This window comes from Phyllostomus discolor, chromosome 7 (genome assembly GCF_004126475.2).
Source record: "Phyllostomus discolor isolate MPI-MPIP mPhyDis1 chromosome 7, mPhyDis1.pri.v3, whole genome shotgun sequence".
In the NCBI taxonomy this organism is placed as follows: domain Eukaryota; kingdom Metazoa; phylum Chordata; class Mammalia; order Chiroptera; family Phyllostomidae; genus Phyllostomus; species Phyllostomus discolor.
This window is the reverse complement of record NC_040909.2, coordinates 29821506-29840822: the sequence shown is the minus strand read 5'-3', so window position 1 is coordinate 29840822 and position 19317 is coordinate 29821506. Positions and strand designations below refer to the sequence as shown.

Here is a 19317-nt window from a genome sequence, read left to right as displayed (position 1 = left end):
ATACATACTGCCACTGGAGAACTGGACAGGCACAGCTACACATGAGCCTTGTTACATAAACCGCATACCAAATCAATGATAAATGTAAGCATAAGCATTAATTCTCATTTGTACATAGAACCGACACTTCAACAGTTCTGGGGCCTTACTCTTCTCTTGCAAAGTTACCTCCCAGATATACAGACCACTTCGGTGAGGAAGGTATTGTGACTCCTGTTTAGGGTCCACACTGACAGCCAGAACCGCAGCCTGGACAACTGCCACTCCAGAGCTCATCTGGCTCCAGGCTTTCTCTTGTTCTCATTCATTTTCATTCATTCATTCATTCATTTATTTAATTTTGGGAAGAGAGGGAGAGAAACATCAATGTGTGGTTGCCTTTCACATGCCCCCAACTGGGGACCTGGTCCACAACCCAGGCATGTGCCCTGACTGGGAATCAAACCAGCGAACCTTTGGTTTTCAACCTGCACTCAATCCACTGAGCCACACCAGCCAGGGCTCTTGTTCTCCCTTAAACAGACTGGGTAACAAGACCCAAGTGAGACACAGAATTCAACTCAAAGTCCACACAACCACTTGGGGTCGATGTGAATGAGGATGAACTATATTCAACATCAACACCCAGGTCTTCAGGCACCAGTGGGCTCTGATGTAACCTGGATACTCAAAATTTCACACATACTTAAAAAAACAAAACAAAACTAGAACCCACACCAGAGCCAGGAACCAGTCAGTTACCAACTTCTAACACAGTGCCAACTCCAAGTTCCGGCATGTGCTCTAGGTGTGTGCTCTAGAACAGCCTCGGGGGGCTACCCCCACTGCCATCCCCTAGCTTCAGGGCAGGCTGCCAGCTGTTTCTGAAGTTTAAGCTGAATTTATACCAAGTTCATTCAATGGTCAGGCGGCTCTGATTTGATCAGTGCCTTGCCCTGAAAAATCGAAGAGCAAACTCTCCTCTCCCTCTGCTAACTGGTCCTCCAGGCAGCTCAGGCCGCTGTAACGAACTGCCATAGGCCGGGTGGCTTGCACCACAGATATTTACTTCTCACAGTTGTGCAACCTGGGAAGCCTGAAATCAAGGTTCTGGCAGGGAAGGTTTCACTCTGAGGCCGCCCTTCCTGACCTGCAGGCAGGGCTGCCCGCTTGCAGTGTGCTCACATGCTCACGCGATTTCTTTCTGTGTGCACGTGAGAGAGACAGGGAGCAATCTGCCATCTCCTTGCAAGGGCACTAATCCCACCATGAGGGCCACAGCCTCCTGACCTCATCTAACCCTTTTACCTGCAAAAGCCCCATCTCCAATTACATTGGGAGTCAGGGCTTTAATATATGAATGGGGGGCGGGGGGGGACACTCAGTCCATGACGTGAGCTTCCCTGAAGTCCTGCCCTCCTGTCTCCCCTCATAAACGCAGCATGACCGCACCTGATGGTGCAACTGCCCACACTGCAAGCAGTCCAGTCACTTAAAAAGACAACTGATTCCACAGTGAACTCAGGAAAAAGTGCACCATTCAACAATTTCTTGTAATCTCTAATTTTTACTTTATTTCAAGGGAACTAAACTTCAGATTTTTTCCCTGAGGCAGCAAACTGGTAACCTTTGGATCAAATCTAATCCACAGGTACTTTTTTTAATGCCCTGTTTGGTTTTAAAAATTCTGAATGGGTTGTCTGTATTTAAAAGTTTAGTTTCACAGGGAAATAAGCCAGTCACACAATGATAAATACTGTATGATTCCACTTACATGAGCTACTTACTCAAAACAGAGAGACGGAAAGTAGAACCGTGTCTGCCAGGCGCCGGGGACGGGCGGCGGGGAGGACACTGTGTGATGGGTTCAGGGCTGGTTTTTACCGGATGGAGAGTGCTCTGGAGGTGGGTGGCAGTGCCTGCCGTGAGGCACCGTGAATGGATTTACCACCACTGAACTGTATACTCAAGAATGGTTTAGATGACAAATTTTATGTTATGTGTACTTTTCCACATTAAACAATTTTCTTTAAATAAATAAAAATGATTCAGGAACTAGAATGAAGAACCTCCCTTCCACTGGTCAAAACAGAACATTAACTTCAATAAAGACACTGCTGACCCTTGGAAAACACAGGGGTCAGGGCGCCAATATCCCCACACAGTTGAAAATCTGTGTATAACTTTGGGCTCCCCAAAAGCTTTACTGATAGCCTACTGTTGACTGGAAGTCTCATCAATAATATAAAATAGTCGATTAACATATATTTTATATGCTATATGTACATTATACTGTATTTTTACAATAAAGCTGAAGAAAATGTTATTAAGAAAATACATTTATAGTAGTATATTGTATTTATAGATACGAGTTTACATCATCTGTTTACATAATGGATCATCTGTTAGTACTCAGGTAAATACTGTCTTACATGATACAGAACATTGTAGATGTTATACGTACTACTGAGACGACATTGAAAATGAAAAGATAATGTGAAAAAGAAACTCATGTGCATATGCAGGCATAACGATTCCTGTGCCGACTATGAAAAGCAGGAGTATGATGACCTTACGGCCGCCTAGTGTCACCAGCACGATGGCTGCACAGCAGCAGAGCCTCCACACCACTGACCGCGGCGTTCTACACGTTCCGTGGCGCACAGTGCTACAGTCCTGTTCACAGTGTGCTCCTGGGAACACTGTCACTTTAAAAAAACCCACTTACCTGTAATGATAGGCCGCCTTTCTAATTAGGGAGGGCACCTTAATGTAATTATTCTTTGAAAGCAAAGTTATGAAATAAGGAAACTAACACATTATTAATATAAATATACCATCATGCACCTTATGCCTGTGCAAGGATGGGCTCTTCACTCTCAAACAAGCCTTGTTGAAGATGCTCTGCAGGAGGGACACTTAGGCCACAACTCTGACGATGAAGTCTCAAACTGTAGTTGCCATGCAGTTACTAGATTTTCACATGAAGACACACCCTCGAAGTTTAACCAGGAAGTTCACACCTGTGTAACATGGTGATCACTCACTGTTCAGCGAGTGGAAGTGGGTCCTCATAAAGGTTTTCCTCCTCTGCCCTCACTGGTGTGGCAGAGTGGGCTGAACATCGCCCTACAGACCAAAAGGTCACCAGTTTGATTCCCGGTCAGGGCACACTCCTGTGTTGTGCCCAGGCCCTGGTTTGGGTGTGCTAGAGGCAACCAACTGATGTTCCTCTCCCCCCCTTTCTCCCTCCCTTCACCTCTCTCTAAAAGTAAACAAAATCTTTAAAAAAAAGATAAAAGCTAAAAAAAGAAAAATACACAAGAACAAAAAACTAAAACACATAAAGGTTTTCCTCCTCGTCTCCACGTTGGTTGAGGAGCAGGTGGCGCAGGTCAGGCTTGCTGCCTCACGGCGGCAGAGGGGAAGAAGCGGAGGAGGCACACACAACCGGAGGCGGGAGAGGCAGGCACACTCAGTGTAAGTTTCCGGAGATACATGGTAATTTCTGCCACTTTTCCACTTTTTCCATTTCTCTAACAATGTTTCTATACGGTACCAATCCTTCTTCCACCATTTGCTTTCATTTAAGGGCCCATGTCATAGAAAGGTCCACGTTATAAAAGAAGACAAAAGCAGCCTTGAATAATTAGAACCCTTCTGCCTGCCTGACTGTCCAATGTCAATTTGTCTTCTGGCTCTGCTGCTTCCAAGTGTTCCTCCTCACCGTCTGGCACTGGTTCCGAAGCACTCACCCTCATCAAGTTGTCTTCTGGTAATTCCTCCTGTACGGTGTCTATCAGCTCCTGAATTTCTCCAAGATCCGTATTTGGAAATCCTTCATCACTCACCTTTGCCACATCTATGATTTGTCACGATTTCCTGGACTGGCTCTGTGGTAAATCCTGTGAAGTCATGCACAACATCTGGGCAGTTTCTCCAGCAGGAGTCTACTGCTTCGGACTTGATGATTTCCACCACTGTTTTCTAGAACTAGGATGGCATCTTCAATGGTGTAACCCTTCCAGGCGTTCATGAGGTTTCCTCTAATGGGTTCTGCAGCACTGATAATCCTTTCTATAGAGGGTCATGTGGTAATGAGCCTTAAGGGTCCTTATGACCTCTAGAGGATGAATCAGAATTAATGTCTGGAGGTAAGCAGACCACTTTGAGATCCAGTGAACTCATGGAGTTCTGGGTGGTCAGGGGCATTGTCTAATATCAAAAGAACTTTGAAGGGCAGTCTACTGGCAAGGGACTTCCTGACTTCAGGGACAAAGCACTGATGGAATCAATCAAGAAAAAGGGCTCTTGTCCAAGCCTTCTGTTGTGCAACCAAAAGACTGGAAGCTGGTGTTTATTTTCTCCCTTCAAGGCTCAGGGGTTAGCAGATATACATAGATAGATACCTATGTATCTTTATATATCTACAGGTACATATATGGCAGTTCATAAACCCCACTGCATTTGCACAAGACAACAGGGTTAGCTTTTCCATGCCTCCCTGGATATTGCTATAAATGTCCTTTGTGGAATTTTTTTTTCCAGAGTAGGGCACTCTTGTCTGCATTAAAACCTGTTTAGGCAGACATCCTTTCTCCTCAGTGGTTTTCTTAATGGCACCTGGGATCTTGTCTGCTAACTCTTGGTTGGCCCAAGCTGCTTTTCCTGTTACCCTGACATTTTTAAGCCAAACTGCTTTCAAAATTATCAAACCATCCTTTGCTGGCATTAAATTCTCCAGCTTTAGATCTTCCCCCTCCCTTCTGCTTTGTCATAATAACTTTGCTTTTTCTCTAATCATCATCGAGTCTACAGGCATGACTTTCTTATAGCAACCCTGCACCCACACAAAAGCTGCCTTTAAAAGATATTTCACAGAGGACTTCGGCCAAGATGAAGGCGTAGGTAGACGTACTGTGTGTGCCTCCTCGCACAACCAAAACTAAGGACAACAAAATTTTAGAAACAAAAAACAACCAGAACAGAGAGAAATGAACCAAACGGATAACCATTCATCCAGACCCGTAAGGAGGGGCAGAGTCGGAAGCCTAAGGAGAGGGTTTGAAAGGTCCTGGCAGGAAAAAGTGGTGACTGGCAGATGCGGGCGCACAGGGCGCAGATAGCAGTTGACGAACCGGTTGCAGACCCTGGGTGCGGGAGGCAACAAGCCGACCCAGTGAGGCCCACAGGGCAGCTGGCTGGCTGTCCGCAACCACACATTCACACGCAGATAAACTAGGTGAAAACGGGCAGCAACACAGACCAAGCAACCCAGGGACCCAGCGCCAGGAAACAAAGCCTAAAAGCACTAACTTAAAACACCTGTGGGGGTTGAGGCCAGGAGATTCTCTCAGCCTCACAGGAGGCTCCTTGGGGAGACCCACAGAGTCCTAGAAAGTTCACAAGCCCACCCGTCCAGGAGCCAGCACCAGAAGGGCCCAATCTGCTAGTGGGAAGCGGCAGAGGGGACTGAAGTCCTAGAGAGCGGAGCAGGCGCCATTGTTGCCTCTAGCACCCACAACCCAATAACTGAGGTGCCCCGCCCTGGTGAACACCTAAGGCCCTGCCCCTCATATGCAACAGGCGTGACCAGACTAAAAGGGCGGGGGAAGATGGCTCAAACAGAATTAAGAGCCCCTCGGCCAAGTACTTTTAAGCAAGTAAGAGATAGCCAACCTATCAGATGCACAGTTCAAAGCACTGGTGATCAGGATGCTCACAGAATTGGTTGACTTCGGTCATAAATTAGATGAACAAATGCAGGCTACAATAAGAGAAATGAAGGAAAATGCACAGGGAACCAATAGTGATGGAAAGAAAACTGGGTTTCAAATCAATGGAAGGGACCAGAAGAAAGAAAGGAACAACCAAACAGAAAAGAATGAAGAAGAAAACTGTACTTGAACAATGATTAAAATAAAATTAAAAAAAAAGAAAAGAAGAAACAAGAATTCAAAAAAATGAGGAGAGGCTTAGGAATCTCCAGGACATCTTTAAACGTTCCAACATCCGAATTATAGGGGTACCAGAAGGGGAAGAGGAAAAACAAGTGGAAAAGTTATTTGAACAAATAATAAAGGAGAACTTCCCCAATCTGGCAAAGGAAACAGACTTCCAGGAAGCCCAGAGAGTCCCAAAGAAGTTGGACCCAAGAAGGAACACACCCAGGCACACCATAATTACATTACCCAAGGTAAAAATGAAGGAGAGAATTCTAGAAGCAGCAAGAGATAAGGGGATAGTTACCTACAAAGGAATTCCCATCAGAATGTCAGCTGATTTCTCAAAAGAAACCTTGCAGGCAAGAAGGGGCTGGAAAGAAGTATTCCAAGTCATGAAAGGCAAGGACCTACGTCCGAGATTGCTCTATCCAGCAAAGCTTTCATTTAGAATGGAAGGGCAGATAAAGTGCTTCTCAGATAAGGCCAAGTTAAAGGAGTTCATCATCACCAAGCCCTTGTTATATGAAATGTTAAAGGGATTTATCTAAGGAAAAGAAGATAAAAAATATGAACAGTAAAAAAAGACCTCAAACTCACATTTAGTAACAACCACACCTAAAACAAAAGCAAACTAAGCAAACAACTAGAACAGGAAAAGAACCACAGAAATGGAGAACACATGGAGGGTTAGCAACAGGGGAGTGGGAGGAGGAGAGAGGGGGAAAAGATATAGAGAATAGGAGCATAGACAATAGGTAGAAAATAGACAGGGGGAAGGCAAGAATAGTATGGGAAATGTAGAAACTAAAGAGCTTATGACACATGGAACTGAACTAAAGGGGGGAATGTAGGTGGGAGGAGGTGGGCAGGGTGGAGGGGAGTGAAGGGGAAAATGGTACAACTGTAATAGCATAACCAATAAAATATATTCAAAAAACAAAAACAAAAAAAAACTTCCATTAGTGACTGAAGTATCATAAAAAACATCCAGGGGATAAAAGAACATAAAATAAGAATATTTTCAAAATATTGTCAAAGAAAAAAAATAAAAGATATTTCACAAAACACAGGATTTTTGTGTGTGCTGGAATGGCTGCAGCAGAAACTTCACAATTACCTTTTCGTTCTCCACAATGGTCCTTGCACGGGATCCATTAACCTTGAAACAGTGGGCGACCACAGCTGCAGACCTCACTGCACAAAACATACCAGGCAACTCAACTGTTGTTATAATAACTGTTCTCTGCTTCTCAGGAGCAGTCCCAGCATCACTGGTGGCACTTCGTATAAGTCCCATGCTGTTATTCAAGGTGTATTGTACAAAATATGGAAACATACCAGAACTGCAAGAGATCATTTTTTTTTACTGTAACATGCAATTTACTAGAGAGAAGAACTCTCACATGGAGATAATTAACATCATAGACATTTTAAGTGGATACTCAAAACACGAATTCACCACGACAGCCACATTTGGCACTAAATTATAGTGCAACATGTATTACGGCTAATATTAAGCAGTTATAATATTGCATCTTTATGTTTGCTTACATTTCTCTAGATTGTGAATGGCATCATGCAGTCTTTATGTGCATATTTTGATAAATTTTACCTTTTTATGATTGATTGTAGAGACCTTATAATACTAAATTACAAAATAGACTAGCAGCTACAGGCATTTCATGCATGTATGACATACCTTTCTCTTAATTTTTTCAATATTTCTATGCTACGTGATTTGACTGTGAAGTTTTTCAAATTGTCACATCTCCAGAAAATTTATATATAAGTGGCCCCACAAGTTCAAACTTGTGCCATTCAAGAATCAACTGTTAAGTGTCTCAATGGAAACATCAAATATGTTTAAATCTGATACTTAAAAATATACAATAATGGTGTCAGTAAAACAATAAAGCACACTGGTCACCTTCAGAGCATGACAGGGAGCCAACCCATTATCGTGCTGGCTGATGAAGGAGCGAACTGAGCCTTAACATTGCCCTCCCCATGTGAAACGTGCCACTGGGTAACAACGGCCACCATGGGGTGGCGTTTCTTCGTGGAGTATTCCAGCCAGAGAGGACCAGAAGAGCAGCACTCTGTGGCTCCCTTGCTGTTAAAAACCATAACAGGTGTGATGTGCCTCTCGAAGGAAGAACCCAGCACCCCTGGCAGTCTTGACAAAGGGATGAAACCTGGGTGTGACCAAGCCTCTGGACCCAGAGGACAGAGGAACAAGCTGAACTGCACCCGGAGCATGTGATGGGCAACTTCCAGACTGTGGGAAAATCATCAAATCAAATTGCCTGGGGCCTTTGATAGCAACCTGTTGGGAAAGGAAAGGGATGGATGGAAAACCAGAAGATTAAGAGGTTAGAAGTCATGTTTAAAAAGAGCCCTGGTCAGTGTGGCTCAGTGAATTGAGTGCTGACCTACAAACCAAAGAGTTGCCGGTTCGATTCCTAGTCAGGGCACATGCCTGGGTTGCAGGCCAGGTCCCCAGTGGGGGTCACGAGAGGCAACCACACATTGATGTTTCTCTCCCTCTCTCTTCCTCCTTTCCCCTCTCTCTAAAAATAAATAACATTTTAAAAAAAATTATCATAAGAAAAACACTAGTGCTGAAGTGCTGCACCACGGAGGGACACAGGGGGTTATCAGATAGGTGGTCACTCTTGGAGCAAGAGGCTGATTCCCATGAGGCTTTGCAAAGTTCATGGCTTGGGAGAGTTTCAAGGGTGATTTGTTTTGCAATGACTCGTTATAGTAATCTGTTTAGTGGGATTTTCTGTTTTAGTTTACAATAAAAAAATGTTTGGGACATCTCTAATAGTGTCAACAATAAAGTAAAAAAAAGGAAAAATAGAAATAAAAAGTAAATAAAAACTAAGGATAATTCCTCAATTTCATAAGAGAAGCTTTTGAAATTAAAAAAGTATATATTAAAAACATGTAAACAAAAACATACTATTAAATGTAAAGTGCAAAAGAAAAAAAATGTTTAAAAACAAAAAACTCAGTTTTCCCAGTCACATCCACTTGCTTGAGACTGCTGCTGTCTTAGGATAGTGGCTCAGACCGAAGACACTGGGGTCAGCTAAAAGCAGCTTTGATTTCTTACTCTGTTACTTACTAGCTGTGTGACTTGCGGTGAGTTGCTCTGCCTCTCCGAGCCTGATGTCCTTCACCTGGAAGATGGAAGCTGTGTCATTACCAAGCCCACAGGTTTGCTCTGATGGCACAATGAAGGGATGCACGCAGGACACTATGGTGAATGGCACACAGTAAATGGTCGACAAGGATTAGTTACCGGTACTCAGCTCTCAGTGGTGATAATTTAACAGGCCTTTGTATATCATTAAATAGTCACAGTATTTACCATCTCTTCGTATTTCAGGAAAATATATTTCTGTGTTGATTTATACTTTCCTGAAACACCAACTCCCAAGTTAGCTGTTATACTCTTTCCGTGAACATATTTTTATGACAAAGTATTGCCCAGGAACTAAAACCCCACTTACTTATTAAAAAATTTACAGGGCTATATTACTTCACAATCTTTACTTTGAGAGACAATGAATCTGATGGAAAATTTTGAACTAGCAATTAATCGCAGGAATAAGTCCTCTTGCCTAGTTCTCCTTACATATCAATTGCAGAACAAACGTGGCTCTTACATCTGAGGCGACCTGCACGTCTGGAGCGTGCCTCCTCCTTTCTGAAGCACCTGCATGGGCGCCAAGTTCAATGTCTTCCTGCAGTCTGACATCGCACCAGAAGGCCTATGTGCTGAGACCTGTGTTATCTGAAATGTCCTCTTGATCTTTAAGTTCTTCATCTCCTAAAAACATTGGAATTAATGTCTCTGTCACACATATTAAAATATTTATTAACAGCCTGACCCATTCCTGAATACTGTCTAGAAAATAAATGAGGTGCTGTTTCTGGAAATTCAGATATGGCTAAAATATTAACGAAGGGAGGTAGAAATGCTCGGACGTGTCAGTGTGGCTCTCTGTACGAGGAGCTGTGAATGTGAGGTGAAGTCTGTTTCCTATCACCACTGAATCTTAGAAATAAAGATATGTGAGGTCATCAAAGGGAAAAATCAAACCAAAACAATGTATCTCATTAACAAAGCAGTCAATTCCCTTTATTTTTAAAATTTTATATACACATATGAATGATCTGTATAATGTACATTCAATATAGAAAGCTTTATATAAGTGATAATGTATAGAACATTTCACAATTACACTAATCTCTTACATAACATCTTGACATTTGCTTTAAATTTTTTTTTTTGCACAAGCTCCTTTTCCTTCAATTTGGTAAAGCCAGTTATACCAATGTGCAGTGCGAACGCTCGGAAGGCTAACGACTGAGGGGGAGGGTACCAGTGACCAGGCACAGGGACTGACCCAATAGTGTTCGGCCGGCGGAGGAGGACAGCCGTGCGGACTCAGTTCGGGAGAGGAAAAGACCCTTCTCCAGGGACAAGTGACTTAGCCCAATTTCTGCTGACTGTAGTTCAACCTCACAGTCAGGCTAATTAAAAAAAAAAAAAAACATTATAAAAACTAGGAAGGAAGTTTTGTCTGTTTGATTCACAGTCTTGTAAACAGATACAAAGGAACAAAATGTGCTTACATCCATCAAGAAAAAAAATTCTTGTGTACCCACTTAGGTCGATCCACAGAGTGCTTTCTTATAATGTGATACAATTAGAATTACTGACTTTTTCCTAAATAAAAATATATTCATAGAAAAAGGAATAACACTGTCATGAAATCAGGAGAAAGGCAGTAAGAAGTCTGCTTCAACGTTATCAGCTGGAGGAATGTGGACTGGGCACCAACTGGCCTTTCAGCGTTCACTGTCTTTCATGGACGTTTCAAGTCTGAAAGCCAAGGTCGCCTGCCTCGTGGTCCACAGGAGGCGGCAGATTAGACATGACTGACGAGGATGTCCCTGCAGTGAGGTAGCCAGCAACCCCAGGTCCTGCAAGAGAGAAAGGAAAACACATGCCTTCTGGAGAGCAGGGCCACATGAAAACACTGACCTTTATAAAAAGGTCAGGTCCCCATCAAGAACCCCATCACAAGAAACTGGTCATCTTTTGTAATTCCCTAAATGTACAACTAAACACTAATAAACAGTATACTTAGTAGTATTTTCATGGTTTGCTTTTACTGTGTGACAAGGTTAAAAATTATTTCAAAATTTCTGCTGGACAGTAACACTGTTGTGAAAATATGGAAAAAATTTCCCTTCTTACATCTGGGAAGTTCAATTTTTCAAAAATTCCTGGACACTGAAAGATAGCTATGTCAAATTAAAAAAAAAAAAATAGGAACAGAGGAAAGAAACTGTCTATACTCCGTCAGCCCATCCAAAAGTCGTACTTGATGAAATCCCCAACAAAAACTGTCCATCAAGTTAACCTGTTTTCATTTGGTGCAAAGAAATTCCATTGTAACAAGTAACACCAAATGAACAAGGTTTGCTACACCAAGGTCTCAGAAAGAAAAGGAAGGCTTGGAACATAGGTCAAAACAAGAATACTACAGGAAAAGGTATCATGATTTTAGTTTTATATTTCTTCCTTGATTCTAACGATCTCTACTGCATAAAAATGTTATTAATGCCAGCATTTATCAAGATGTCTCCTGTGAGCATGTAATGGCTTTAGGTCCTCTAGTTCATCGTGAACATTGCAGACATTTAATTACATCGCAGAATCGCTGCACAAACCGCACAGAGTACTTGCAAGGGACACGGCAGCATAACACGCATGCTCAGCAATACTTTCACAGCTGAAATTGTAGGAGACAAGGCAAACAGCTAAGGAACATTGAAGGGTTGGGACTAGAAAAGCAGTGGAAGCGGCATGCATTTAGCAAAATGGTTCTCTACCTGCTCCAGAGAGCTACACAGAAGTTAGCAAGCTGCCTGGCGGAGCGGATCTAAAGTCCGCTCCTGAGGTGAAGGGGGCTGCTGCCAGTTAGAAGGGAAGGAGAGACACCTGGGGGGGAAAAAAGAAAGATAAGCAGCACAGGAAGTCGTGAGGAGGGGCACACAGCAGAACAGTCTGATGAAGGCTGAGGCGTAACAGGGACTGATGGAGGACAGAAGGGGCACAACTCGGGTCATCACCTTTGTACCTCGCAAGCATCTGCATCGAGGGTGCGACAGGGCTCATAGCGCTGTGAGAACACTGTGTGCCCAGCATGTGGTGACTCGGCCAGAGACAAGTCAGCCTGCGTGAGCTGGAACATGCCACGCAAGCACTCAGGTGCTCGAACCCTTGAACTGATAAAACTTGGAGGAAGAATCTCCCCTCTTTAAGGCCCCACGAGCCTGCATCTATCATCCCCTGCCTGCCAGCAGCCCGGGCACCAGCTCTTCCGCAGACTGCTCAGGAAAAAGACCACGGGGTCCACACGCCGGTGGTCAGAGCAACGGCACCACACTACTGCATCGCTTCCACCAACCTACCGCTTCCCGGCATCAAGATCACTAGGAAAGTAGCAGATAGGTCTCAACAAGGATGGAAGGAACCCTTAGGAACAGGACCCGAAACGCTCCAGACCAGTACAGTTCCTGAGCACTTCTGATGACGGGCTCAACTTGGTTCATATCAAACAAGCAGATATGAGAGTAAATCCTGAGTGTTACGTGTAGAAAATGGATGTAGGCTACAGTTCTGAAACTGTGTGTTGAGCCACCCCAGGCAAACTCACCAGGTGCTGCCGGGTATTTTTAATTTGAGATACACAGGGATACCTGTTGGACACCATACAAAAAACAACTTTCAAGGTAAGAGTTGGACATGACTACTTAATAAACTTAACTATTAGGTTTCCTTTTTGTCTAGGGACAGATGAAAAAATCACTACGATAGTAAGGGAACTGGAATAAAAACATTTGGGAACTTCTGGGTTAAAATCTACATTGTGAAATGATGGGTCTCGAAGGATTATCCAGAATATTCTGGCCCTATCACTTGCTTCTTTAGGACTCGGAGGTGCTCTCCCCCTGACCCCCTGGCCTCCTAGAGGACGTGTCTGGTCTCTAGGGGCCAGAAGTTACAGTCTGGTCACTGGGGTAGGACAGAGCAGCTGTGTCCCTCCAGAGAAAGGTAGGAGGAAGGGTCGCCAAAAGTGCAACATGTGGTGATAGTATGCAAGGCTGTCAGACTTAAAAAGAGTGAGAAAAGATGAAAAATTAACAAAGAACACCACAAAATGGAACTGGCTGCCATGAGGGAGTCGTGGAAGGAACGTGAGCCCGGGTGGAAAGGAACACGGGGTTCTCAGCAGGGAAGAGAGAGAAAAAGGAAGCCGTGCGGCAGCAGCCAGTGTCCTACAGTGAAGTGACAACGACCTCAGGGAATCTTTCCTGACATGGCCCCTGTTTCCTAACAGCACTAACATCCTGTCTTGGACAGAAGTAAAAAGAAAAGCAGAATGTAATAAAAACCAACTCTTCAAAGAACTAAAGGACTGGTTTGAGGAGAGGTCCAAGAATTGTACCCACTCTCCCTTTAATGGCCTTAGGAAGCCAGCTGCACTATTCCACGTGCCTCTACCTCAGTGCATGTAAGTGAAGTTTCACCTCCAATTCCAGCTCCGAAAGGCACCTTCACTCTGTCTTGCTTCTCCTCCTCCCCCTGTTCTTCCTTCATCTACTGGTTTTCCAGATGATGTAATTTGAGAACTGTCACTCAATGCTGAAATTGTTGTTATAGGGCCTTTAACTTGTCAGTACCCAGTTCTTCTAGAACCTGATAAATGGCTAAGTAACCCGGGGCCCTGGATAATGAGCAACCACAGCTTCTTTGCACCACGGGTGAAATACTGCTGAGGCCCTTTCAGATGGGCACTGATCAGAAAACAAAACTGCACCCCAGGCCAGAGAGCCAGCCTCACCTGAGGAGTCTCATCCTGATTCACCAACACCCAGTAACCTGCCAAGGGCGTTTTTACATATTTGCTTCAAATCCTCAACATGTGACTGAATGAACATTTGCTAGGCAGCCAGGGAGAGGAAAATCATTAAATATATTTTTGTTCATTCTCATCTTATATTTCAAAATAATGATTAACTTTCCTTTATTTTTCCCCATCTCCTAAGCAAATGCCATTACCTGTCTCACTCACCCAAAAGCACCAGAAGGAAGGGCTGGTGATGTTCTCACAGCACCTTAATTCATTTGCAAATTGATCAGAGAGGGGCCAGGTACAACCTAAATCTTCTCAAGGTTGGGTGGGGTGCATTTAAAATTCCACTTCAGCATAAACATGGTATATATTCCATGGGGATCCGATCACATAATGGGATTTCACCATCATTAGTATTTGCCCCCCTTTATCAAACTCATGTCACACAAGACATCAATGCAAACCCACCCCCCCACACACATAACACGGGCAACCCAAGCAGTAAGTTCACATCAGTTCACTCGGTAGCACTTGAACTTTTCAGAATTAGTCCTTCTACAGGACAGACCAGAGCTCATGGGAAAAGCTTCTCAACTAACATCTCAAGAAAAGAACATCCCAGAACGATGACGCACTAAGAACTGGACCGTACCGGGGCCAATGCGGTGGCAGCCAATCCAGACCGTCCCGCACTGACACGCCCGTAGGCTTCAGCAGTGGCCTTCTGCACGGTTGCAACCACGCGAGACCCTTCCCAGGTAGAGAGTTACACCATCGTGACCGGCTCTGTGTGAAACCCGTGCCTTGAGCCAGCCCAAGGACTTGAAGAAATTTGTGAACAGCAGCCTTTCTTTTCCCCAACCCTCTTCCACCCACATAACTCACCACAGCTGTCGTTCGCACCGCATTTCAGAGGCGGACCTGGGACCTGGGACCCGAGTAAAACGAAGGGCACAGACAGGAACCCTGGCTCACTCTTCTTTTTCTAGAGTGACTATTAGGGAATTCGGACGAGGGTGAGGGCCAAAATAATTTCTAAAGGAAGCCTAGGTCTCTGAAGATAAGCCCCTGTATCTTCCATGTTCTAACCACAGATCTTGTGGTCCACAGCCGGTGGGCATGTCAGAGACCCCTCCTCGAAGTCTTTTATCCCACCAAGTCAAGTCAACGCATGGTAGCTACCACGGGGAACAGACAGAATTAGGAGAGGCCTACACTCTACTCTTTTCTAGGGTTAAATTTTAAACAAGCTTAGGCTTAGCCAGAACAAGGCAGATTTTCTAATCATAACTGTTATTTCTGATTAGATATTTCTCCACAATTTTTACATGTTCAAGATAAACAATTTAATACAACCATGCTCCAAATTTTAATACAAAGTAATGAGTGTAATGCCACAAGAATGAGGTATTATGTAAACATTTGGAAAAAGTCTAAAGAGGTAGTTTCTAGTGTGCCTACAAGAACATTTTCCTAATTATAAGCTACAGCTCTACACCAAATTTGAAAGAAATATGGAATAGACTAAGACCTTATTCCAGGTCCTTCTCGCCACAGAAATCACAGGACAGGGAGTGGGAAAGTTAGAGGGGAAACCTGTAACATCCCACTCTTAATTTACACATATGACCAGCAGCCAAAGGACCACGTTTACAAATTTTAGGGCTCTGCTTATAAATTCTAGTGGGTTAATATTAAAGGGGTCACAGTGGGGTCAAAAGCTGTATCATAACCTATTCTAAAATAAAAACCAAGCAAAACTTTCCCCCAAGTCTTTATTTTTGAATATTCAAGATTTAGTCAGGGATTGACTGAGAAGGGGCGGAGGTGGGGCTGGGTGGAGGGGGACAAAGGAGAAAGAGTGGGGACAACTGTTCAGTCTTCATGACGTAGAAACACCTATACTAGCAATCTAATTACACTAGCTGTGTAATTAGAATAATCACACTGGTGTGAGAGACACTAGGCAATAATTTTTCTCTCTCAATTTACCTACATTATCTCTGGTTAGAGGAGGATTTCAGGGCTGACATTTTTTTATGTAGTGTTGGGCCTTGAGCAACACGGGGTTAAGAGCATCCACCTCTCACACAGTTGAAAGTCCAAGTATAACTACACTTAGCCCTCTTCGTGCACGGATTCCCAACCTTGAAGTTGACCCTTGAACAACATGGGTTTCAACTTCATGGGCCAGCTGAAAAACAATCCACATATAAGTAGACCTGCACAGTCCAAACCCACACTGTTCACGAGGCAACTGCTACAATTTCAGGCAGACAGCAAGAACCACCTCCTAGTCTTGGGGTTAATTTCAACTGAAAACCTTTACACCAAAGACCATATATACTTCATTTATACCAAAGACTCTATTTTATTTTCAGCACATGGCAACAGAATGCGGACACTTTTCTTTTTAAACAGAAGCCAATATGAAAATGAGTATTTTAAAATTATTTTGCAATTAGTGTGTCAAATGAACAAATGTCCTGAGCTTCGAAACTGTATTACCTTTTGACCCTTAAGAAATAAAACATCCTTTCCTCTACAGTACCTCATATTTCCTCCCATGAGAGGATTATCCAGAAATATTTAGTGAAAGTACAAATTAATCACTGGAAACTTAGAAGAAAAATATTTCACATATGAGTATACATATTCGGAAACAATCTGTTTTTCTGACAGAAATGGAATGATGCTACCATGTTTCTGAGACTATTATTTCTGATTAGATATTTCTCCACAATTTTTACATGTTCAAGATAAACAATTTAATAAAGCCATGCTCCAAACATAACCTATGACACCACCGATTAATTCAATGAAACCTGAGCAGAGTTCACATTTCAGCACACATTCAACACAACTGCAGTTCCCATGCTGTCCAGGACGAAACCCAGAGGTCTACTGCATGCCCACGGCACCTCCAGGACAGGCAGTAGCCTAGGAAAACCCTCTAAATGCTCTTTTAGTCTAGTCAGGGCAAAAGGAAGGTGTGGGTGGCCTCTGCCATATCTTAGGGTAACCAATTAGGTGTGATTTACCTGTGAGGTATCCTGCTGTTTGTGAGTCAGAAATAAACAAATCGTGTTTCTGATCTTTGAAGGCACTCCAGACTGAAGAACGGGACAGGATTTCATTCACCTAGGGAAGTAAAGCAAACTCTTGAGACTTAAATAAATTAAGAACTGGATACTGAAAGATGGAACTAAAGTGAAAAAGCAAACTTCCAAGACAGAAGAGGGCCAGCTCAGGAGGTCCAAAGATGGACTAAAACCTGGCACTCATCAAACCCTCTACACCAGGCACAGCTCATTAAACTAAGCCCGAGGAAGCCCCTAAGTCAGCCTTCCCTCCAAACTTGGACTCTGTTATTTTAAACCTACCATTTACTGACTCGTGTGTGATTTGGGCAGGAAGTTTTCGCGTTACAGTGACAACTGACTGACAGCATGCTATAGCCCCCTGCAATTCCTGAGGACAGGTGTGGTGAGAAGACACTGCGAACTCAAGCTAAAACTTAGAGTTGTCTTTCAAATTCTAGATTATGTAATTACAAATTACAGCTGTTAGTAGTTTATGGGGTCCATTAAGACAATTGTGATCAATGCACTTCAGAAAATAGGTTAATATAGTACGCATCAGAGGATCACATGTAAAATGGATAGCGCTCTGTAATTATTAATATACACACAATTATAAATAACGCTGTGTGTCTCCTGAACTAAAATGAAAGACATATTTCTTTCTGTGTACATAGACTTTAAAGTTTAGGAAATTCTAACTTAGAGATTATCCTTTGCATATCAATGTTCAAATCAAATGTGCATCGTGCACTTTGCATGTACCACACACACTGGACACAGGATGAGAAAAGACAGTCTGTCTCTGAAATGTTTACAGTCCAGTAGGAGAGACAGCACCACGTAATTTAATGGTAAGCGTTAAAGTAGAGATGTACATGGGGGCCATGGGAGTCTAAGAGGCTCCTTGTCCCAACCTTGGAAAGAAGCAACAGTGCGGGTGATTGACTGTGAAGGTAGTGGAGGAGTTGCTGTTTCGGAAGCTATCATATTTCTTTTCCCTCTGGGAGTGGAACGTGGGCATCAGGGTTACTGTGCTAGTTCCATCAACAGCAGTCCTGCGACAGGTCAAGGGGATGACTACTGCCTGCACATGGTGCACAGGAGTGGCTTTGCCGGGCGTTCAGTACACTCAAAGACAAAGCCTCCCAAACACGTTACACAAACCTAAGTTAATGACTACGGCAACACATGGTGTCTTGAAGGTCACCTTAAATTGTTCAAATGATAACACTGATGTAATGGACAACGGCATAACTATGTTCACTTAGTTGGAACACACAAACACAGTGAGTGGATTCACTAAAGGAAAGCTTTAAGCCAATTGAAACCTACAAAAGAACACTGGCAGGGAGAAGTAACCCAGATGTCCATCAGCAGAGGCACGGAGAAACTAACTGCGGCATGTGCGCACAGTGGGCCATTCCTCAGCCTTAAAAGGAAGGCACTGATGCGCACTGCAACACGGATGGGCCCCGAGAGCATACTAAGTGATGGGGGCTGGACACAAAAAGTCACACAAAGTCCATTTGCATGAAATATCCAGAAGAGAATTCATAGAAAACAGAGTGGTGGCTTCCAGAGGCTGAGGGGAGGAAGAGGTGGGACGTCACCACGTAACGGGTACAGAGTCGCCTTTTGAGAACTAGATACGCTGGTAGCTACACAGCACTGCTAATGTACTGCATGCCAATTAACTGTCCACTTCAAAATGATCATTTTTATGTTACTTAAATTTCACCTCAATTAAAGAAGAGAGAGAGTATGGTTGGATAGGGCTATTTGGTAACACTGGGTGAGAAATTCCTCAGAAGCTATGTAACGAATAAAACCAAAAAGGAAAATTAAGTTAACTGAGCTGGCTTGACATCAGCACACACATGCAGCTGAAACACATTAATCCGTGTCTCTCTGACAGAAAAGGAAACCAACACTTTGGAAGTGCCGTGAAGAAAGGAGAAGAACTAAGACGCTCTGTATCTATTACACGGCACGATGGGATGTTTCATGGCTATGCCCATCACCACCCAACAGTAACTGCTGGAACGCAAAGGTAAACTGAATGAGCGCTAAACACTCAATATTCTTCAATGCTGAAGAATTCCGGCATTTTCTTCCTGAAATGCATAACATGCTATCACTGTACAGAAAAAGAACCTTCCTGGGTGACTACCTGAGTATATGGTTTGTGTCTTTTCACTGGTTATGAGGCAGCTATGCTAGTGCATCCTTGGTCTTATGACTGGCTCCAGTTACAGCCCACAGAACCACACCTGTAAGTGGAACCTGAGCAGAGGCACATGTATCACCCTTGGCCAAGACCCCTGGCTCTGAGAGCGCCTTGTTGTACCAGCAGGTCGAAGGTAGCTC

The 19317-nt window shown here is 43.6% G+C and overlaps 1 protein-coding gene across 3 annotated transcripts in view; it reads right to left on the bottom strand.

Annotated features, from left to right (window-relative positions):
• Positions 1 to 10050: 10050 nt before the first annotated feature.
• DNAJC13 (DnaJ heat shock protein family (Hsp40) member C13) overlaps positions 10051 to 19317 on the bottom strand; it is a 109646-nt gene continuing 100379 nt past the window's right edge. Inside the window, exons 56-58 of one of the 3 annotated variants that reach the window (XR_004904219.1) lie at positions 16909 to 17008; positions 11841 to 11949; positions 10792 to 10925 (exon numbers count right to left, since the gene is read on the bottom strand). Coding sequence is in view for 2 of the 3 variants with exons in the window: in XM_028519016.2 (XP_028374817.1) it covers positions 10819 to 10925; positions 16909 to 17008 (207 nt within the window). In the remaining variant the exon portion in view is untranslated. Of the gene's footprint in view, positions 10926 to 11840; positions 11950 to 16908; positions 17009 to 19317 lie in introns of all 3 variants that reach the window. The other 2 variants (XM_028519016.2, XM_028519013.2) reach the window with 2 other exon arrangements.